Below are 24554 nucleotides of genomic sequence, written 5' to 3'. Positions count from 1 at the left end.
TTCTTACTTCAAACATACTCGTGTGAGATTATATTTCTGTAATCTTTTCTTTATTGCTGTTGATTACTCTTTACTGTATCGTGTTAAAAATTTGTTTAAATATTGTTACTAGTCTCAACTATGAGCAACGCTGTTTACTTAGCTAAAACCATTTCCTTTTTGGCATATTACGGTTTAATAAAGAATTTTATAGCAGTTAATAACATGCTTTTGTAAACTGAGGATAACCTTTAAATGTATTTTAGTATAAATGACGACTTTAATCTTTACGAGATTCCTTACGACTTTATATCTGGATATCTAACCACCAGCAATGGAAGGAAATAGAAACCCAAGTAACACGTTACTTTTTATTTTGTCAATATGCTCAGTAAGTTGATGATTTTTTTTTATTTAAAGGGCAAAAATATTGTCTTCATTAGTTTAATTATATAAATTATAATACTAGCATCTTTATCTGGGATTTACTTTCGCATCTATAAATAGAAAACTAAAATTATACTTTAATTGCTTCTTGCTTATGTTTTCTTAAATAATTTTAGCATGATTATTACTAGTATAATTACTTGTGATTTCGTGCATTGTTGAAGCAAGCATTCTCACTTTCACTAATCGCAACTAGAGATGGCCAGAACCGGTTCCTGATGGAACCGATTTTCGGCTCTGAACGGATCTGGTTCCGGAACCTTATTTCGGGTCCAAGTCTGGAACCGGTCCCTGAGATTTGGTTCCAGAACTAGGTTTTCGGATCCAGGTTTGAAACTGGTTTCTTGAGATCCGGTTCCGGAACTAGGGATGCATTCGAGTCGAGTCGAGTCGAGATTTAAGCCTGTCTCGACTCGTCTCGAGAAAATGTTGTCTCGACTCGTGTCTCGACTCGAAAATATGTTTCTGTCTCGACTCGTGTCTCGACTCGACAGTGTCTGTCTCGACTCGACTCGAATTCGAGTCGAGACGTCTCGAAATTCGAGTCGAGACAAAATGTACGAGTTAAAATATACGCACACATCAGCCAGACCATCATGACTACCTACCTAATTGTCAGTATGTCGACTTTTGGCATGGATAAAAACGGCGACACGTCTTGGGATACACGCAATGATCCTTGATAGGTTGCTGGAGAGAGCTGGCACCACATGTTCTCACTCAAGTCACCTAATTCCCGTAAATTCCGGGAAGGGGGGCGATGTGCTCTGACGTCACGTTCAATCACATCCCACAAGGGACATCACTCAAATGTCCGGCTCCAATTTCAATGAAACTTTTTTGCTGATAGAAGGCATGTATGCATCATTACTTGTGATGACAAATTTTTGCCATGGTGCATGTTTTCTATTTTTTTCAATAACATTTAAGAGTTGTGATGTGGTTATTAGAGATTACTACAGAAGTCCCTTACTACTCTTTGTAAACGGAGCGTTAATGAAGAAAAGTGAAGAAAAACCATGTGGATACATATAAGTCCTGGGGGGAAGTCGTATGGTAGATATGACCTTGATGGCAGCCATATTGAAATCCACCATTTTGAATTAAGGTCAAGTTTTCAAAATGGGAATAGGGTAATATGATACATAATTTCGGGCTAGAATTTAATTAGAAAAATAATGGTGAGGTTAGTTTTAAGATACACCCATTTGGGGGAAAGTTACAGGCATATTAATTGTTTTTACTTACTGTGTGCGTAAGTCCCTTCTTACTTTCGTCTCAAGACCTGTAAATCGATCGCAACGGCAGAGCCCGGTTTCGCACTAGTGTTTAGAAATCTTTAAACTCACTTGAGGCAATATTTGTGGATTATTGTATTGTATTTTGCCTTTAATTAAATTTCAATCCACTTCATGATCTTGTGTAAAGTATCACTAAAAGAGAATTTCTGTTTTTATGGAGAACGTAAGCATCGCAATTATAAAAGGTGAGTAAGGTGTGTATGTATTTATAAGAAAGTCTTTTATGGTTCCGCCAACCTATTCTTTAGTTTTTTTTTCAAAATACTCATATCTCATAAATAAAAGAGCTATTATAAAATCTCTTACCACTATTCTTTAATACTTATAAAATTTTATTTATTGTAAAAGCACTGGCGAGATATTTCTTAACGCCCACTAAAATTATGGTGGAGCTCCTTCGTGGCTAACGGTTAGCATACTTGCCTTTGGCGTGGGAAACCTGGGCTTGATTCCCGGTGGGAGTTCATGTGGTTCGGATTCCACGTTAATCAGTAGGTCCACGTCTCACATAGCCTCGCTGCTGAACGGGACGTCAAACTCAGAATCAATTCAACTCAAAATTATGGTTTTGACTTTATTATGATGTCATTAGTTTAAACGCCCAACTGCCCAGTAATTATAAACATTGACTACATTATAAAATTGTAATTTGTGACGACTAAAATATCAGAAATTAAAGATTATTCTTTGGGTTTTGGAACATTTTGAAAAACTTGAAAAACTGGTACTGCACCGATACAACACACCTTTTGGATTTGTCATAACATGTCTTACATAGCTTTGGTTCGATTCTCAACACGGACTGCAACTACCCGTTAAATTGTGCATCCGAAAGGCACTCTTTGTTAAACCTCGCTTATCACCGCTCATCTTAATAATATATATAACTTCACCGCGAAGCAAATGTTGCATTTCTCTCTTTCATCCTAACACAAAACAAAACTAACCACAGCTGTGACACGAAGGAGCTATTTCGAAAAGAAACAAGCTGTGCTTCATAGAGATGTGTACCAAATGATAGAAGTATAAAGTATTGTTTTCTTTAATGTTTATTGATATCAGTTGGTGTTCTTAGTGAGTTTACTCATTAGTTTAGAAAGAGTATATATGGAATTTGGACATATGTTGTACGTATTCTCCTGAGAAATTGATGAGACCAGAAAAGTTATAAGGACAGATGGAATAGGTTTAAGCGCATCTACGTGACTTTATCAAATATTTATTCTCCGTAATGGTACCACGGGGAAAACTTGGTATAGGCCTACTTTTATCTTTGCCTCCCTCTGTTAGCTGTTTCGTATCATATATATCGGATGGTTTTGATATTTCTTCTGATCATTAAAACAACAATGGTACCTGTGTGCGTGCAGAAATGCAAAAGCACAAGGTAACTTCCTATTTGTTTTGGAAACAACAAACCCATTTCACGTGTGCGAGAGAAATTGAGCACAGCGAGATCGGGTGTTTACTCACGGTCAGTTCGCAGCAGGAGTCCATGGTAAAAAATTTGGCTATCTCGAAAACACTCGCTAAACCTTACAAATACAAAAAACTGCGCTTCAAAGAAAGTTTAGACACAGATGTTTCAATTTTCTTTTAGCATCTTTCTTCAGCAAAAGAGTCGGTTCATTGTATTCGAAAAAGGGAAGGGAGAAAGGGTGAATTTATATTTTATGTGAGGGGTAACGTTGTAAGTAGTATAAACAATACATACCGCTTCCGACTCTGTACTGAAGCACTTCCTTTAGCGGTATATCACTAGATCTATCCTGACCCTCATCCCACCTCAAGTTGTAAAGTAGAAAGGGACAGAAGTATTCAACATGACTGCGCACTTGAGTTTCAGTTCACAATACGAAAACCAGTGAGCAAGTAAACAGTCTTTTGTAGGACCGTGTTTTACTTCTTGAATTTATTTTTGAACATTTCTGTGAATTCAACAACAGAACGCAGTAGAAATACGGACTAGTTTTTACTCCAACCATTACTTTTGCTCCAACCCAGGGATGCCACATTTATGATTTCGTACTAGATTTAGTGATTTTACTATTGAACTAGTGATCTAGTACGTACTTTGGGTAAATAGGCACATTCTAGTGATTTTTTTGCATTTTTTTTCTGATGCAGACAAATGAGAAGGAAATGGTTCTTAAAATAAAAGGAAGAAGTATATTGCAGTTCAAAACAAATGTAGAAACCTTAAATTATTTTTTCTTTTCCCTCTGACTGAATGAAACCCCTGCTGTGTAACGATCTTAGGTAAACAACGGCTATCTTTGGTCCGCTACCTCCTTTTGTTAGCCGACATGAGATGGGTTACTTTTTTTTCTGGAAGAAAGTGAAGAAATAATTATCCAGTACATTTACGTTTTTCAGGCACACAGGCGCAGTCTGTACTTGTTTCCTCACGAATTTTAGCAACATAACATAAATGAAACATATGTACCAGAAAATAGAGGCAGTACAAACGGAAATTTTCATCTGTGACACATTTGATGAGAAATATAGTTAGATGTCACGTGCAAGCAATCTAAACATGTCCTATCCTGTAATTCTATTCGTATGTTTATGTAGGTGAGACTGAGAAATCAAGAAACAATAATAACTGGTTTTCTTCCAGGGGAAAAATCTAAATGTGAAGGGGTGTTACACTGGGACTTTAATTGCGTCCTTTGTACAAGATTAACAAGTAATAGCAATTTTTTAATTTATTTTAGTTCTTGGGGAGAGGAAGATGGAAGCGAACCCTCGTAAGGACCTCTGCAAGGAAACATGAATACTATCCGCCACTGTTTGTTACATTACACAAAATAGTTAATATATATATATATATATATATATATATATATATATATATATATATATATATATATATATATATATATATATATATATATATATATATATATTGAGTTTTAGTCAGGGTTTTCATTCTGCAGGAGAGGGGGGATAGTAATACCTGACGAACATTTTCTATTCTCAGAGTGTTGCAATGATAGCATTTCCTCCATTATAACTTGGCCAAGCTAGTTGCATTATATGTAAGGATTAAGTTAGCCTAAAAAGCTTAAATTTCTATGGCTGTTTTACTCTGTACCCATGTTTCTCATTTTCGGTCTACGGGACTCTATATCCGGAAATTTTCGATGGCTTCCAAGTCGAAAATAAGTGTATCAAAGGCATATATATTATATCTATAGTTATATGAGGCATGGATCTACAGTTTAAAGTGGGATACCGGTAACAACTTCATGAGCTTCCACCGTAAATCGAACCAGAGTCTCCCGCGATCAAGGCGTATGTGTTAACCATACAGCCACGAGGAAATTCACATAAGTAGAGGTCTGCGCGGATGCGGATATCCGCATCAAAATTGGTATTTGCGGATATATATATCTTTTCTGTGCGGATAGCGGATAAAGTTGCGGATAATGTTTCCTAAAAAAAATGCTGTGAAATTTCTGATAATGGTGGAAAGAACACTAGAAACGTTCATTTTCAATTAAAAGTTTTAAAACCAGTTAAAAAATACTAAAATCAAAATACAAGTATGTTTGAAGCTTGAGACTCTGTGACAGCAAAAGGACAAAAAATGACACAAGAGAGTTCTCCTTTTATTGCTGTTTCAATATTTTTAGCAGCCGTTTTGTGGGTGAATGACATCTCTGACCTAAACACAAAGAAACGACAGGCCTCATCGCTACTCCTCAAGTACCGCTATTGGCCGCCAAAGCCCCTCTGATAAAGCTGAAAATTTTCAGACCATTCGCCTTGAAGAGGAAGCAATGTCTTCAAATAAAGTTTTTCTAGCCCGAGAGGTCAGGAACCAAAACCCTAATTTAAAACACCGCATCCCCTTCCATAAACTGAAAACTGGCCAGCAGAATTATCTTTACCTTTTGTGACAAACTGGAGAAGGGCGTCACCGAAATAGTAAACAAATCACATCATATGCTCATCTTTCTCTCTCCCTTTCTTAAAAAAAAAAGAGAAAAAGAAAAAATCTTCACTGTTTCCTTTGAAGTACAGGAGCAGATAGTGAATGCACATTTGCGACCGCACAGATTTCTCTCTTCGGAGAGGTGCCACGGACCTCAATGAACATTCCGAGGGATTGGAGTTTTATAACAGCAATTGTTTCTCTCTCTCTTTCTTCTTGTGTGTATATTCTGGGCCTCTTTTTCACTTCTAGTTTCAGTAAAAGCGTGGTCGTGAAAGCTTGAGTTGACTTTTGAGTTTAACGTCCCGTTCAGCAGCGAGGCTATATGAGACGTTGACCTACTGATTAACGTCGAATCCGAACCACATGAGCTCCTGCTGGGAATTGGAACCGGGTCTCCCACGCCAAAGGCGCGTACGCTAACCGCTAAGCCACGAATGAGCTTGGTCGTGAAAGCATGCATTGTATTGCGTTGTTAGTTTCGTCACTTATTTTTTAAATTTAGTGCAATTACTGGTGCTAGTGTCAGTTCGGGATATGTGGATGTGTTTGCGGTCCTGTGATCAATTTTTATTTCTTAATAACGATTATTTCTATTTCGCCTTTGTGTTTAGAACAAATGCCCCTTTTTTATGAGTAATGATGAAGTTTAAAAACTTAGTGACGTGCTCTAAAATTAGTCGATTGAGGGGATATTACCTACGTGGCATTATTTTGGTCCGATATCTGCATTTGAAGATCTTGGATAAGTACATAAATCGTTTATTAATTTCTAATTTGTATATGCACGGTTTGTATTGCATTTTATTTATCGTAGTTGGTATTTGATCACGAGGAAACTGATTAACATATTGTTTCGTTTGATTCAGAAAACTACGTGTATTATAGAATATGTAATTTGTATATATTTGCTACCTCATTATCTGCGGATGCGGGTGCGGATAGAGATGTTGCGGATGCGGGTGCGGATAGAGATGCTGCGGACGCGGTACGGATGCGGATGCGATATTTTGTATCCGCGCAGACCTCTACACATAAGCACACACACACATATATTGTTGAGTTGATTTTGACTTTACCGTCTCTTTCAGCAGCGAGGATATATGAAATGTAGACCTACTGATTAACGTGGAATCCGAACTACATGAGCTCGCGCCGGGAATTGAACCCGAGTCTTCCACGGCAAATACGCGTACACTAGCCGCGGAGTTCACACACACACACACACACAGAATCAGAGTCCTCACACACCAAGGGTGAGAGCTGTGCCACTGAGTCACAGCGGCCACGGGGCTAGGTCGAGTCCACTTTACGTTCATAGTTTCTTAGTACATAAATGAAATGAAATAGATTTTCATTTATGAGCTGCATAAAAACAAAAGCTTTCGAAATGCATTAAACAATTAGCTCGATTTGAGTGTGAACTTAAAGTTATATCAGAGTGTAAATACGGATACGCACCAAAGATCGAAAACTTAATACACTATTTCTCCTATATAGTCAGCATGTATCAAGCAACCGTTCAGCTTTCATTTGAGAGGATGGAAATCGAAGGCCCCTGAACAACTATGTTACTAATGTGCGGAATGTATTTATCTTACAGTGAACTGCTTTGATGCAGAGTTGCCTAACTCCAAAATTGAAATTTTCCAGGAGTGAAAGTTGAAGTTCAATATCTCATGAACAATCCATATTTCTTTTATGTTGGGAACCAAAACCATAACTACTGTATGTAGTTCATTGTTTTATAACTTAGTGTTTACAAAAATCCTTTTAAAAAATACCTATTCATAGAAGTGAATGGTACTTATCTGTACTAGTTCTTGGCATCCAAGCAGTCCATTTATTGTAATACTAGCTTAATATACCCATTATTCGCATGGGGGCTGTATTTGGAAGTCAACGCCTGTGGAAGTATCACCATTCATTTCAGTGACCGCGAAAACTATGGATTTGACACTAGTATCAATCAATATGGGCTATTTATACATGTCTCGGTATTCCTCATCCGCTGACACCCGGCCCGCATACAGTAGTAGCTGCATTTGCAAGTCATCGCTGATGGAAGTGTCACCATTGATCTCAGCGACCGTGAAAACTATGGATTTGACACTAATGTCGATCAATTTGGATTACTTTTACTACATGTCTCGCTAAACGCCCCCCTGAGACCCCCTGGTTCCAATTTTGACAAAAACGCTTCGCCCTAGACTGGGACCTGGACCAAGGTATCCGTGACCAAAATTTGGTAACTCTCGGTCAACTTGTCTGGTCCCCAGGTCGGTCCCAGTAAACGTCCCCCCCGAGACCCCCCTGGTTCGAAATTTAAAAAAACGCTTTGTCTTGATCTGGGGTCTGGACTAAGGTACCTGTGACCAAATTTTGGGAACTCTCGGTCCACTCGTCTGGTCCCCAGGTCGCACACAGACAGACAGACAAACAAACAAACAAACTCTTTATTTTATTTATATTAGATAAGATATACTATGTAAAATAGTCTCGTATCATAATATGTGATTTACAACAAATGTTACATTATATATTATCCGTAGTTCGTGATATGCTGCAACATATTAAAGCCTCAGAATAGTTGGGCAAGCGAATAATCCAGAAGTTACGTAACCCTATTGCGTTCATGGGAACGAAAACACAATAATTATAACTATGCTAAATTACTATAGACTACCAACTGCTCATTCAGAGAATTTATGAAGTTCACTTTATCGCAATAGTTTTATACAAACTAGATTTTGACTACGGAAAATAGTTTTATACAAACTAGATAATCAATTATTATTATTATTATTATCATTATATTTGCAGTACAACCAAATACAACGACATTAACTATTAGTTCTAATTAACTGAATTGAGCTGAAAATTAAATCTTGATCTTTAAAGATTAACTATTAATTTTATGCTTTCTGTACCTTTCTGAAGGAATAAAAGCTGGAATTGGTTTCAAGGCTGTTTCTGAGTGAATACTTTCTTCAAAATAATATTAAAAATTATAGAAAGATTTTCGAGACATTCGAGTCGAGTCGAGATTTTTAAGAGCCGTCTCGACTCGACTCGTGTCTCGACTCGAAAATTCGAGTCGAGAAATACGTTTGTCTCGACTCGTCTCGAATTTTACAAAGTGTGTCTCGACTCGAATCTCGACTCGAATTCGAGTCGAGTCGAGTCGAGATTCGAGACATGTCTCGACTCGAGCGCATCCCTATCCGGAACCGAGATTTTCGGATCCAGACCTGGAACCAGAGCCGGTTCTGAAAACCGGATCTTCAATAACCGGTTTCTCGCGGAACAGGTTCTGCCGGAACAGGAACTTTGTGGCCATCCCTAATCGCAACACCAATTTATAAGAGTAAGCCAACAAAACACACACAGACTTATTCAGACAGGTTTCTTGTAGGATTAATACCGTACAAATAATTTGACTAACGAGTGGTGCTAACTTGCATGTTATCCATAATTTATATCGAAAAAGGCCAGCCACGACTTTTCTGTAGGGTTGAATACAAACACATTGAGAGAAATCAAAACAGTATTCCCTTATAGTGTTGGCGTGTGGGCTAGTAATCTGGAAACAATTTTTACCGAATCAATTATTTCCTCATATTGTTACTCTACATAGATGCTATTACCAGAAATGTTTGGGGAAGGTTAAGAAAAGTCAATTTAAACAAGAGTTGGGAATTAACCTATATTATTTCTTGAGTCTAATGCAAACGTATTCAAGAAAAGTTATATAACTGTAAAGATGCGTATAACAATTACTCTTAAGAGCTAAGTGAATAATAAAAATTATGCCTCGTATCTTTTCATTATGCCTCGAACTTGTTAGTTATTCAACAATTATAATTAATTTAAGAAAAAACAGAAAATACTTTTCTAGGAAATTATTTGCACTTCATCAATTTACAATTTCCTTAGGATTTGAAGAAGTTGCACTTACTCTGGTTATACAATATTTTAATTAATCGTAAAACAAACGTCGAAGACTAAATACACATTATTATCATTACGGGCACCATTATTATCACACAAAACAATCTCACCTTCAACTCCTCCTTCATTGCAAGTATCTTAATGAAGAACTGTGTGTGTTTATATTTTTTACACGTAAAAATTCAGAAAATACGCAGATCTTCATGTTCTCAAATCTAGACGAAAGTGTTTCAGAAACAATTAATTATTTCCATCATAAAGCGATCCAACTACTTCTTTTTCACTACGTGTTATCTTCATCAGAATTAGTCAACCAAGCTATATCTTCAACATTATAACAGCTATCTTCATGGTAATCTCCACATTCTGTCACACAAGTTAGTCCTTGTTTTCTACATGAACAAAAGTTGCTTGAGTATGGCTTGGTACGTTACACTTACATACTAACATGTTTAAAATATTTTGGGGAACAGGCTCAAGATCGACCATGACTTCTTCTTTTACATTTTTAGCTTTTGGGACAAAGGGAAGAACGTTCAAGTGTTTGCCATTCCAAAAGTGACAAATGCACCAGAAGACAATGATAGAATGCTGCATTTTCAGTTGAAGGAAGATTTTGCTGTTCCAACTTTGATAATCTGTAGCTATCAGCTTCATATGTCTGATAACGCAGCAAATTTAAGGAGTTTTAAAATTTTCCGCTATATGAAAAAAGCTAACAATTTCAGGCCAGCTTCTTTCAGTTCTGTTGTTGTCGATCTGGGGTCATCCAGAATAGCAACTAACTTTCTGCTGTGATCGTTAGATTTAAATTATTGACCACGCCTTGCTTATCTAATCCAAACGGTGCAGATACCGTATCACGTACACTAATTCCATATATTACGAGTAATGCATTAGATACATCATCAGCAATGTCTTCTTTGACGGCTCGAATTTGGATGAATTTTGTTTCCTTTCTTCCATGTCCAACTTCTGATCGGATAAAAATATAACAGAGATTTGAAGCATTAGAAGAAGTATAAGTATAGTCTAGGCATCGGGGTTAAAAATTAAGTTCTAAGGGAAAATCATGTTCTAAGGGAACAATTTGGGATACGGTGTTTTTTTTTTTTTTTTTTTTTTTTTTTTGAATATACACTAATCACTGATTACAAAAATGCCGGATGCCAGAAAAAACACCTCACGTGAAGGGAGTGGGAGGTAGGGAAAGCCGAAATTTTAGACGTTTCTATTATACACTATATCTCCGTAACTATTGGAGCTAGAGCATCCGAATTTCTTTTATTTTGTTTGTCTAATTGTCATCTACAACTCAAGTTTAGTGCATTTTCGAGCTAAATATAATGGTTTTCTTATTATTTTCATTTTTACTCAGTATTGGTTGCGCGTGTCGTCAGTATTTTATTAACAGATTCTTTACAAGATCGAATTCGGAAAAAGTTTTTCTCTAAAAGTTGTTTGTCATTTTATGCTCTTTCAAAAAATGTATACTTATATTAGTGTAGGACTAGTAGTTCCTGAGTTATAAGCGACTTTATTCTGTCGTGTACAAAACTGATCACGGCGCGACCCAAGAGTTACCTTCCCACAAACGGTAAATATTAGCAGCTGATGATGATTGATATATATATATATATATATATATATATATATATATATATATATATATATATATATATAAACTCGTCTGCCTGCAAGTATATAATCCTGATGATTAAGTCTGTCTATAATCTAATTAAAATATCCATTTTTAATATCAATTGATTGGATTTTTGGAAAATAACCCTTGTCAAAACAAGATTTCTAGTACGCACTATGAGAAGCTATGCAAATTTGTTTCTTTATACGTTTGTCTGATACGTTCTAAAACATGCAGAAACATGTAGCTTTCTATTCATTTTTCTGAAAAAATCTTGTTTTGACAATGGCTATTTTTGCTACAATTTCTTGGATTTATGTTCTACAATGGTACTGAACGAAACAGAGCAGGGACTAGATTTCAAAATTGACTTCAAGAGAGAATCAAGTACAATTTGCTATCCACTTTATATATATTTGAGATTTTTAATTTCCATTCAATAAGGTTTCATCGGTAATTCTATCATCAATATTTTATAAACAAGACTGTACACTGTTCTTCAAATTTAAATTTTCGTATTTATACTTAACGTATAAGTGCGTATTATATTTTATACACAAGTTCTTGCTCGTTGAAGGTACATCATTGTATGTCCATATATTTGAAAAGGCTACAATATTATTTTGAGATACAGTTTCTTTATAAGAATTATTTATAGCATACTTTAAACGGTGGATATAGATACTCAAAAAATCCAGAGGACAATAAAACTGCAATATAAATTATATCTATAGACACTGTATGTAGTACTACGTGCTAAAATAATCAAAAAGTTAGAGAGAGAAATAGTTGACTTTTTAGAGCTAAAATAGTCTACAATGAGTTTATTATTAGGTATTTCATTTAAGTCCAAAACTTTACAGATTAAAGTGCTTACAAATTTCCAAACTAGCTGAACCGCTTCACATTCATAAATTTTATGTAATCCTGTACCGACTTTCGGGCAGAAAAGACACTTCGGACTATCTAATTTCTTCCATTGATACAATCTTTCAGGAGTTATTAGCCTATCATGAAAAAACCTCTATGAATTTTGAGCATCATACCCAATTGAGGGAAATCGGCATATTTCAGTGTGAAGTCTTTGAGTTTTACGTCCCACGGTTATGCCGGTTAGGCTAAAGAAGACGGTGATGATGAGAAATGAATGAAATGGTGGAAGGAAGAAAGTGAGTAAGTTTCAAATGCAAATGTAAGAATCGCGGTTTCTTGTGCACTCCAATGTGTAGTTATCCGAGCGAGTATAAAAATTTAATATTAGTTAATGAACATAGTGATAAACAAGGCTGAATAATGCATTAAAGGCATCACAAATTTCTTTATCTTTTTCGATATATAAGAGTGGCATAACATTATTGAAAACTAACTCTAAAAATCAAATAGTTCGTTTTCTTGTGTAGAGATTTCTTAAGAATATGGTTTCCTTCTGTACCACTTCTTATTATAGATTTATTGTATCATAGCAACTGTACACAATCTTATTAATAGGCAAGTGCTTCTTTTGTAAATAAGATTTAACAATTTAAAAACTGATCATTTATAAAATATGTTAGGCATATCTTATTTTACCTTTTTTTCGAAGGCAATTTTGAACTCTGGTTCCTGCTCTATTTCGTTCAGTACCATTGTAGTACATAAATAAAAGGACTTAGACCAATAACAGTCCTTGTCAGAACAAGATTTTTTTTAGAAAAATATATATAAAGCTGCATGTTTCTGCATGTTTTAGAAGGTATCAGACACACGTATAAAGAAATAGATTTGCACAGTTTCTCATAGTGTGTGCTAGAGAAAGCTCTCTTTTCATTCTTCAGAGAAATTTTGACAAGGGTTATTTTCCAAAAATTCCCTCAATTAATATTTAAAATGGATATTTTAATTAGATAGACAGACTTAATCATCAGGATTACATACTTGCAGGTAGACAAGATACATATCCATCATCATTAGCCGCTAATATTTACCGTTTGTGGGAAGATAACTCTTGGGCCGCGCCGTGATCAGTTTCGCAGACGACAGAATCAAGTCGTATATAACTCAGGAACTATTAGTCCTACACTAATATAAGTATACATTTTTTGAAAGAGCATAAAATAACGAAAAACTTTTAGAGGAAGCATTTTTCCGAATTCGATCTTGTAAAAGAATCTGTGGCTGAAAAACTGACGTCACGCGCAACCAATACTGAGTAAAAATGAAAATAATAAAACCATTATATTTAGCTCAAAAATACACCAAACTTAAATTGTAGAAGACAATTAAACAAACAAAACAAAAGAAATTCGGATGTTCTAACTCCGGTGGTTACGGAGATGTAGTGAATAATAGAAATGTCTAAAATTTCGTCTTTTCCCTCCTCCCAATCCCCTCCCGTGAGGTGGTTATTCAGGCAACCGGCATTTTTGTGATCAGTGATTGGTGTATATTCAAAAAATATCGGATGCCAAATTGTTACAGGATTTACCCTTAAACTCGGAAAGGAGAGCACTTTTGTCAAGTTGATACTAGTATCATCTGACACAATGTTGTACTTTTAGTAACAGCGAGCTCTAGCCCTGAAAATATAATCAAAAAGTCGCCATCTGCTTGTTTGATGAGTTAACCATCCTCTTTTAGATAATAACTGAGAAGCGAAATTAATCTCTTTTTATTGAAAGGATTAGCTAGAAGTTATTGGTAGTTGAGGTGGACACAGTGATGAAAATTTTCCGGAGAATTTTGAAACGGAAAATTTTCCAATTCATAAAAACATACTCCACTTATTCCTACATGGTTGTTTAATCGAGATGTGAGGTGGAAAATTTTCTTCTATATTTTTCCGGAAAATTTTCCGTTCTTAACAAATATCAATGATCAAGTAACAATTCGTCAGTATTTATAAAATCGATTGAATTCATATATATAAATTTTAAAAAGTGAAAGATCGTTTAAAGAATTTGAAAATTTTCATGGCTTAGACAATTTTCAGTACTATGTAGGAACAAGTGGAACAAGTTTTCATGAATCGAATGAATAAGTGGAGTATATTTTTATGAATCGGAAAATATTCATGACTTTTAATAAATTGAAATTTTAAATAATAGAATGGGATATTTGTACTCTACAAACTCGAGGTATGTTCTCTGCACTTTGCATACACGCACACACACACACACACACACACACACACACACACACACACACACACACACACACAGAGAGAGAGAGAGAGAGAGAGAGAGAGAGAGAGAGAGAGAGAGTAGGTGAATTGAGTTGATTTTTAGTTTGTCTCTTTCAACAGGGAGACTATATAAAACGGTACCAACTGATTAACGTTGAATCCGAACTATATGGGCTCCCGTTGGGAATCGAAGCCAGGTTTTCCATGCCAAAGGCGCGTATGCTAACCGCTTAGCAACGAAGGAGCTCGCAGAGCAAGAGAGAGAGAGAAACACTGTAAAATTTTATTTCCCAACTTGAAATAGAAAATTTTCCGGTTCCCGAAAGCTAATTGGAAAATTATAATTTGTTGCTGACTAACTTTCCTCAACTGAAATTCTATTTTGTAGCTCTATGTGCAGTTAAATATAGTGGAAAGTTTTCCACCTAACATCACTATACATAATATTCAAAATTGCCAGGCCTATGAAAAGTGGTTTCCACTTGTTTCTACATCGTGATGAAAGTTTTCCGATCTATGAAAATTCCTCTCACTAGTTTCTACAGAGCAATAAAACTTTCCGATTCACAAGAAAGTTGTTTTACTTCTTGCTTCAAAATGATGAAAACTTTCCGACTCATAAAAAGTTCTTCAATTTTTCCATATAAGGCAGAAAATATTTAGATTCATGAAAAATTGTTTAGCTTGTTCCTACATAGTACTGAAAATTGTCTGAGCCATGAAAAGTTTCAGATTCTTTAAACGATCTTTCACTTTTTAACATTTCTATACATGAATTCAATCAATTTCATGATTGCTGAGGAATTGTTATTTGATTACTGATATTTTTTTAGAACGGAAAATTTTCCGGAAAAATATAGCGGAAGCGGAAAATTTTCCACCTCACATCACTAGGTGGACAGATGTTGAAAAGTCAAAAGAGATATTGGCTGATATTAATTTTGCATAATTACGATCATGCTCGTCTTTAGTCGATGGTTCAGAACTGTATCCGTCAAACACAATAAGCAACTTTGAATTATAAATCGTTTTCAAGTAATGAAGATACATGTTGACTACGTCCAGATAAGTGCCTTCCTTGCTCCACTTTCTTTTATACAACAAAGCACCACCATCGATCATGTAACCTACATCACTGGGTGGTAATGCATTCTTGGGTAAGAATGCTTGAATAATAGCATTTGCTAATACAGTTTTTAAAAAGAGATGTAGATTCAGCAGTCAGCTTGTATAAAAAATATTCTGATAATTTCTGATTTCTTTCTGCAGGAACGAGTAATCGACAAAAAATAAAGGATTGAGTTATCTACTGAAATCGTTGAATCACCAATACGAATACTTGTTCTGAGGTTGACCAGAGTTTTCACTTGATCAGTCTTTTCAATGTAATACTTGAAATGATTTTTCCATCCATTTTTTCATGTATTTTAAGACCAACTTCTTCTGCTTTATCACAGTTTATATTATCATTATCACTTGCAGTCAAAACAGAGGAAAACCATCTCAAATTAGGTTCTACAGGTTGAAATGGGTTGAACGACAGTGAAGTCATTTTTATCACAGTACGTTCCAGCTTTTCTTAATTCTAGTTGTTGATTACTTGTGACATAACTCAAACCTTTTAAGTTACGCATTGATACATGAACTGCTGCACATCTGTGCATTGTGTGAACCCATGTCAGTCTTACACTGTCTGACATGCCTTTCCTTGAGTCGAAAATTACGAAATAGATATGGATGGGTTTCAGGCAAACCTATCATCATCTGAAGATAAAGACGCGCACTTAGCATACTGATTATGGCCTGTGGCTGCGAATAGATTCAGCATACCAGTAACTGCTGTGAGGTACGTTCCAATCTCCAAGTCGTTCTGCTGCTATGAACAATTTCAAGATGTGCACATATTCCAAATATGGAATCCGAAGTCGAGTTGTTCTGGAGTAGTTCTTCAAATAAGCCATATATTTTGATAAGCAGTCTTGAATTGTCGATGACACTAGTACATTCTATAAGTTTATATCTTTGGCCAGCACTCCTTCACAAATTCTTCGTAGTTTAGTAATACAACATTCAGTGACTTCAATTTTCGATTTTCAAAGTTCTTCGTCTCTATCCTCGTTGTTGTTGATAATAATTGGCTTTAGAAGCAATAATATCAGTGCTGATTCCATTCATATGTGTGCTCTCCTGCTCTTGTAAAGGCATTTCGACTCACTATGTGATTTACTGTATTCTGCTAGTAGACGGTTTCAAACGAACTCTCCAAACCTGAACCATTCATCAAACTTCCAATACTTCCAAGGAAACTCATCATTATATGGAATCCTCCCAGACGGCACACAATATTTAATGACTTCTCTGGAATAATTTCTACAGCTTTAATCCAAAGCGGCTGATCTAATGTAACTCATGGTGTGACAACATTTAATGCAGCCGCTGTTTTTAATGTAGAGGAGTGTTGAATGCAGGTTAAATCATTTGGACTAAGGTCCAAAATTGGCAGGAGGTGAATTTCTGCTGGCGATGGGTGGCTTCTATCGCTATTTGCGTATATCCAGACTAGTTTGATCTCATCGGGTCAGGAATAGTAATTCCAGTTAAGTGCCATATCAAGTCTAGATTTATAACTGACAGTTGCACATACGGAAACTGTAGTTCGCGAAATGGTTTCAACACAGTACAAGCCAGACTATATGCCTCTGGAGCTACATACTGTCTTATACTTACTATCCACTTCTTGATGAGACTGGCGACTGCCTTTTTTTTTTCGAGGGACAGATGGATGGAAACCAAATGTTCCTTCATGACTATATATTGATGCAACAATAATACCCATTTCATGAAACGATTCTTTTCCGTCCAGGGTTACCAAATTATGGTCAATGTTGTAAGCTACCCACTGCACAAAAACTGGAGGTAAATTGTTGTTTTCAGATATCTGATCCTCTGTTTCTCATACTCTACTATTGAATGTTTGAACTTCATAACTTCGTCGTAAGATGTAGAAAATCTCAACCTAGAATTCTTCTTGATTTCCCTGAATATCTTCTTGGCTAGAATAGTTGTTGAAACTAAAATTAGTCTCTCGAATTTCAGATATGATGAGTGTTGCTGCAATAGTAACTATTCGACTCTTTTCTTCATTGATATTCTTTTTCTTTTCTTTCATACCACTTCCTGTTGATGATATACTTAGCGATATCGCGAAAGCAGACTACATTCCTTTTGCCTTTTACCACTCCAAAAAAATATATAGTGCTCATATTTTTCTTTAAGGTTTTGCTTCGGAGGTTTTGTGAAATATACATTTCCGTCATTTGTCAATTCTTTCATTTTAATTTGTAAGTCTTCAAGAGAAACAAAGACCCGATTCAGCACAGTTCTCAAGCTATTCAGACAACTTTACAAAAGCAGTCATCATTTCAATATTTTGTGATCGACCGAGGGGATTCCCCTGTGTGGTAACTAAAAACAGTTTCTTTCCACTCATGGAATGAGAGTGACACTGCCTCAGAAACTACGAGGTCAAGACAGTCTTACAGTCTACCCTGACTCTCAGTTCCCACTCATCTTTCCTTTCTTTGCACATCTCAAGAACGTTGTCTCTAAAAGGTAATGTTTGACTGAGTGTACCAGTGGTCTCTCCGGGCGATGAGCATCAATTACTGCTGCAATCTCACAAAAAAGCATTGCGTCTTCCAATCAAATTGTTTAGAAGATCGTAATATCTCTTGTGATGATTGGAGAGAGCCCTCAATTTTCCGTATTTTTGGTGATCTTTCAATATCCATTAAATTTGTATGGCCGTTTTGGCAATTAGCGTGAACAGAAACTGGATGCGATTGATTTTCTCTAATAAAATTTAGTAGGAATTCACTTGTTCTTTGCTCATTCCTCATTTCAGCAGACTCCAAGATTGTACTGATACCTTTTTTAAAATAGTCACCTTATTGCTAATGTCATCGGGAATAAAATCTTTCCGGCATATACTAGCGTCACTAAATTTCGATTCACAACTGAATGTGCTGGCGCTATTTCCTTCTTTACTCTCTATCATAAATGGTTAATAAAATTTCAAATCATATTAAAATTCCGTAGAGCTTTCTATAACCTGTGCCATCAACCAGGCTAACAAAATTAAAATTGCAATTATAATGATGTGAAGATGTCCTATGGGAGCTGTCAAACCTTTCACCTCTAAGCAATACATCATATTAACTAAAGGTAACATATTTTTTTCATAAACTATCTTCGAATGCTGAATCTACATTGAACACAGCACAAAAAGTAGGAGATAAGATAAGTCATTAACAAAGTCATTAATTGCTCAGAAATCATATGTTTCCTTTGATTTGTGTCTGTTAGTCACAGTATTCTACTCAATGTAAACGAGAAATGCTGAAAAAGTTTAGAGGAGTCACACGGGCCGTCTACTAGTAAAATATGTGCACTTCGTTACTTCAACGCGAAACTAGTGCAAACTTTCTTTTAAAATTAGCACCAGAAACTTTTCCCCAAGGCCGATTTTGGATGATTTTTGCTAGTAGAAAGCTAAAATATAATTGAAGCTCTGTACAAAAAACAGATTTGTAACATTTTTTTATGGGTAACAGCATGTTTCATATTTCAGTGCCTAGTCTATTACTTTAATTTCTCCTTATGTGTTTTGGAAACCCTACCGGCAAGTCGTGGGTGATGACATAAGTAAGGTGTATTTTCACTACACGTTAGTCAAACTCTTAATATGACGCTAATCATACGGCATAACGTCTCTGAATAAGACTGACAATATGTATATAGAGTGTTAATGAACTATACTGACGAACTGTAAAAGGTCATTCCTCACATCAAAATAAGTAAAAAAAAAAAAAAAAAGTTCATATGGACCTGTGGGGAAAAGTGGATAGTTTCAGAGCTAGGGCTGTTCAAAATTGCAGAAAAGCCAAACTGCAAAAGGTTCTATTTCAAATTTGGTGGCCTTATCAATGTAAAGGAAGCCACGCATATACAATCCAAAAATTCATATTTCATTAATGTTCAATTTGTGTGTAGAGTATTCCCTGCAGGGTGAAATTCCCAGACATTCCTTTAACCGAATTTTGAGATATGTTCTGACTTTATGATTGGTTCAAGGCAGAAAAACGATAAGCCTTGACAGCAGTGGATACGAAATCCTTTGAAGCGATGTCAGAAGTGTTAAGTATCGTCAACAGCACAGTCTCTAGTACCCGAGACAAAGCATGTTACAATGATTACTTTCAAGCTTATAAGTGAAGAAAATGTGAAATATACCGTGAAAAATACATCACATCACACGTTATTCCGAACACGAAAATGCATAGAACTGCCGGTTCCTAACACTTCCGACTTCCCTCCGAAGCACTGGATGTCGATTGTTGCCAAGGTTTAACTTCTGTTTACTTTGGATCATCCTTGAAATTAGGGTATACGAACAGAAACACCAGAGGTACAAAAAGTGCAGCCAAGTTCGTCAGCCTCAAAAAGGGTTAAGATGAGGATGGATGAGCCAAGTTCCTTGGCCACTGCATCTGAAAGGAACACTGGAGCTTGGCGCGAGGTGTCTAACATGTTCGAATACATTAAGATGTCTGTTCCTAGTTTCACGGCCGGGACATTTCAGCCCTAAGGTTAGTGGTGACCCCAAAATCCACCACGCTCACAAACACCATCCCTATGGCTCGTTAACACCATTTACTTTGACACTTCATGGAGGAATATAAGTTTTCCTTGTCTCGGTTTCGAACCACCAATCTTACTGCAGTATACTGTACATGTGCCTTAGCGCCTTAGCAAAGTTGATATTCCTAAGGTTGATGGTGGTCCCAAACCCACCACGCCCACCACCACTAACCCTAAGGTTCCTTAACATCAATTTCCTTGACACCTCGCGCCAAGTTCCAGTGTTCCTTTCAGATGCAGTGGCCAAGGAACTTGGCTCATCCATCCTCATCTTAACACTTTTTGAGGCTGACGAACTTGGCTGCACTTTTTGCACCTCTGGTGTTTTTGTTCATATTTCACTTCTTTTTGTAGTTCACCATGTCAATATCGTATATTGGGATTCTCAATTGTGGCATATTGCTGGATTTAAATTTAAAATTGTACATTTTTAAAGGAGTCATAATGTGTCACATACAAGTTCCTAGTACATTAGTTCACATACACTAGGTCACATACATTAGTTCATAAGGGCTCTCCCACCGGGAATCGAACCCAAGACCCTGTACAAGAAAGGCGCACATGCTAGCCACTAGAACAGCGGGGAGGATGTATTCTATTAAATATCTGTCAGAGCGTTATGTCCAAACGAGATTCCAATTCATTTACCCGAACTACAAAATCACGATCGCTAACATCTCATTTTTCATTACCTAAATACGAAGAGTATCAACAGGGCCCAAAACCCTTGATGCTGAATCCTCGCTCTTACATCACTAGACATAGCTGGTGTTTCAATATACTTAGTTGTTCTCTACCTTTTCACATTGCGAAATTACGGAGTTCATTACATGACGCGCATGTTGCGCAGTTTCATACTGCCTCGGGTTTTCCTTCCAATGATATACACCTTTCAAATAGCTTGTAAACTTAATAATTTTGCCAACAAAAAAACCTAACTGTATATAAAACTACATGAACTGACATAAATTAAAGGGGTGCTTCCGGTTGACGTGGAAAGTTGAAATGATGAAGGGAGATGAAAAATTTTCCCATGTTATTTAAATGGGTCTTTTTTTTTTTTTTTTTTTTTTTTTACATATAATCTCATGTTTTAGGAACTTGGAATTGGAATAAAAAAATGAAATTCGGTATGCTTGTACGTTTTCATTAGTATTACCTAAATAAATCAGTAAAAATAAACAATTCCAACTTTAGAGTGGTTTTATAGGGAACTGAAAAATCTTTCCCATGGTATATATTTATATGGGACACCTTTTATACCTCAAAATTATACGGCACTTCCTATACAGCTACAATGATTAAATTTGACATGATTGTAGTTTTTCGGAAATAACCGACAGAAAAATTGCCAAAAGTGAATATTTTTAATTTTTAGGGAGTCTAAAGAAGAGATGAAGAAATTCCCCATGCTATTTAAATAGTCCTTTTTTTGGACTTATAATCTCATATTTTAGGTACTTGAAATTGGAATACAAACGTGAAATTCGGTATGCTTCAACGTTTTCGTTAGTATTACCTAAGTAAATCAGTAAAATTGAAAATTTGAAAATTTAGAGTGGTTTTATGGGGAACAGAAAAAAAAAATTCCATGTTATTTATATTTGACGTCTTCTACACCCCAAAATGTTTAGGCACTCGCAGCAGGGTTAGAATGATGAAATTTGGCACGATTGTAGCGTCCCGGGACTAATCAACAGGAAAATTGCTAAAATTGAATATTTTTAATTTTTAAGGAGTCTAAAGGGAGATGAAGAAATCACCACCTTATTTAAATAGGCGTTTTCCTGGAATACAAAATCTTATCTTTAAGATAGTTGAAATAGGAAAAGAAACTTAAAATTCAGGAATTGTAAGCTTAAGAGGTGTAAGGAAGTAGGCCAAGCAAAGGCGAGGGAGTGGGGGCGAACGAGGGCAAATTCAGGAAATATGAAGAGCAAAGGCACGAAATTCACTGTTGATGAAAAGGCTGATGCGTAAGAGATTCTCACACTGTTTACAGATAGAGATACGAAGTATCAAGAACATTTTTACATATCGACTGTGGTAACTATAATATAACTCTGGTACCAATATATTTACAAAATCGGTTACATTTTGTTGCTAGTCTCACATAAATTCGAACAATTGGATTTCTCATTTCTTCGAAAACTTCATTAATTTTAAACATTCTCACCTCTACATTGTATTATTATCAAATTAATTTCAATATCTATTTAATACCAATGACTGCAATAAAGGAAAAATATTCACCGAAAAAAAGACAAAATATTGGCTTTCCTTGTCTGGGTTTCCAGCCACGAAATTTATGACAGTATGTACGTGTCTCAGCCCACGCTTTTAAAAGTTAACTGATTCACAGAACGTGCCTCATTAACTTGCTTAACTACTTGTTACTAGCTTTCACTTATTTTACTCGCACACTGAGATAAACTGTATGTGGCGTACGTAAAAACGTTGGTTACATGTATAAATTCTCTAGTTCTTGGACTTAACGTAGACTAAACGTATAACTGAAAAAGTATATTTGAACGTACTTTCCGTATAAGTGTTTCGAATAAACGCAATTTCCACACGAACGAAAAGACTGTATGTAGGCGGTCAGGATCTCACATACAGATGGTCGTATGTAACTTATAGCTGACGTACGTAATGTACGGAAGGGTGTTAGATGTCAGACATCCTGCAACGACATTGTGTAACATCTAAGTGGGAAAGAGGGCAATACATATGTAGCATATGGATAACGTATATTAAGTATTGATTTCTGTAGTAAACATAAGGATCCCGTATATTTGTACACTATACCGCTGTCCGGATAACGGATTTTTCTCAGTGACCTTAGCTCATTTTTCTATTAACCTAGAATGACAGGGACACGAACAGAGAAACATTGAGGAGAGTTTGAAACAAGATTCCAAAGGCTCTTCCACCGGGAATCGAACCCAGGACCCCATACACCAAAGGCGCACGTGGTAGCCAATAAACCAACGAGAAGGGCACCAAGTCGAGCACTCAGACGATTGACAACATTATCACTATGCACATGATGTGCTCAATAACGGAATCGTTCCCGATTTCTGATTGTAAGGACAGTTTTTTTGCTAATGAAAAAATTTCCATAGCAAATTCCTCAAATTTCATTTTCAAGCCGTTATACTGTACCTTTATGGAAAGTTTCGCATCTTTATCTCATTAAGAAATACCTGAAGGCTATAGACAGTTTTTCGCCCATAAAAATTCCCATAGTACATTCCTTAATTTGGAACCTTTACTTACACAGGTCATTACATAAGGTGGGTACCATTATGCAGAGTTTCAATTCTCTATCTCATTTGGAAGCATCTAATCAATGATGTGTGAGTAAATAAACCGATCTCTGTTTGAGTAAGGACAATTTTTTGCCCATAGGAAATTCCATAGCACATTCCTTAAATTTCGAATATTTTTCATATTCAAGCCATTATAAGCTACCTTCGTGTAGACATTCACATCTTCATCTCATTGGGAAGTACCTAATGGCTACGGACAATTTTTCGTCTATAAAAAAATCCCATACCACATTCGTCACATTTCGGACTTTTTCCATACTCAGGTCATTATAAGATACCTTTATGCAGAGTTTCACGACTTATCTCATTGGAAATACAAAATCAATGTGATGAGCGAGTGAGTGAAACGATTTCTGCTTGACTAAGGACATTTTTCACCCATAAAATTTTTCCATAGCACTTCCTTAATTTTCGGACATTTTCCATACTCAAATCATTATAAGGTACCTTTATACAGAGATTCATCCTTCTATCTCATTGGGAAGTACCTAATTAATGCTATGAATGAGTCAATCAGTAAGTGAACAGATTTCTGCTTGGCTAAGGACAGTTTTCACCCATAAAAAATTCCTTTACTACATTACTTAAATTTCAAAACTTTTCCATACTCAAGTCATTATAAGGTACCAATATACAGACTTTTACATCAATATTTCATAAACAAGTACTTAATCAATGTAACGAGTGAATGAATGAACTGATATCTGCTTCGCTAAAAATAGTTTTTCACCCATAAAAAAATTCCCATTGCACATTCTTCACATTTAATACTTTTTTCACACTCAAGTCATTATAAGATACCTTTATGCAGACTTTCACGTCTCTATCTCATTGGAAACTAGCAAATCAATGTGATGAGTGAATCAATGAACGGATTTCTACTTTGCTAAGAACAGTTTGCATTCATGAAAAATTTCTCATTGCACATTCCTCACATTACGGTCCTTTTTCACACTCAAGTCATTATAAGGTACGTTTATGCACAGCTTCAGGTCATTATCTCGTTGGAAACTAACAAATCAATGTGATGAGTGACTCAATGAACCATGCTTTGCTAAGGACAGTTTTTCGCCCATAAAAAAATTCCAATAGCACATTCCTC

The 24554-nt window shown here is 35.9% G+C and overlaps 1 protein-coding gene across 1 annotated transcript in view; it reads left to right on the top strand.

Moving 5' to 3' along the window:
* Nucleotides 1-281: 281 nt before the first annotated feature.
* Nucleotides 282-24554, top strand: part of LOC145680876 (uncharacterized) — a 37209-nt gene continuing 12936 nt past the window's right edge. Inside the window, exon 1 of the mRNA XM_081752017.1 lies at nucleotides 282-370. Within this exon, the coding sequence (XP_081608143.1) occupies nucleotides 314-370 (57 nt within the window). The 5' untranslated portion in view covers nucleotides 282-313. The remainder of the gene's footprint in view (nucleotides 371-24554) is intronic.

This window comes from Thermobia domestica, chromosome 3 (assembly GCF_964235325.1).
Source record: "Thermobia domestica chromosome 3, izTheDome1.hap1.1, whole genome shotgun sequence".
Lineage (NCBI taxonomy): Eukaryota > Metazoa > Arthropoda > Insecta > Zygentoma > Lepismatidae > Thermobia > Thermobia domestica.
This window is presented reverse-complemented; position numbering and strand designations above follow the sequence as displayed.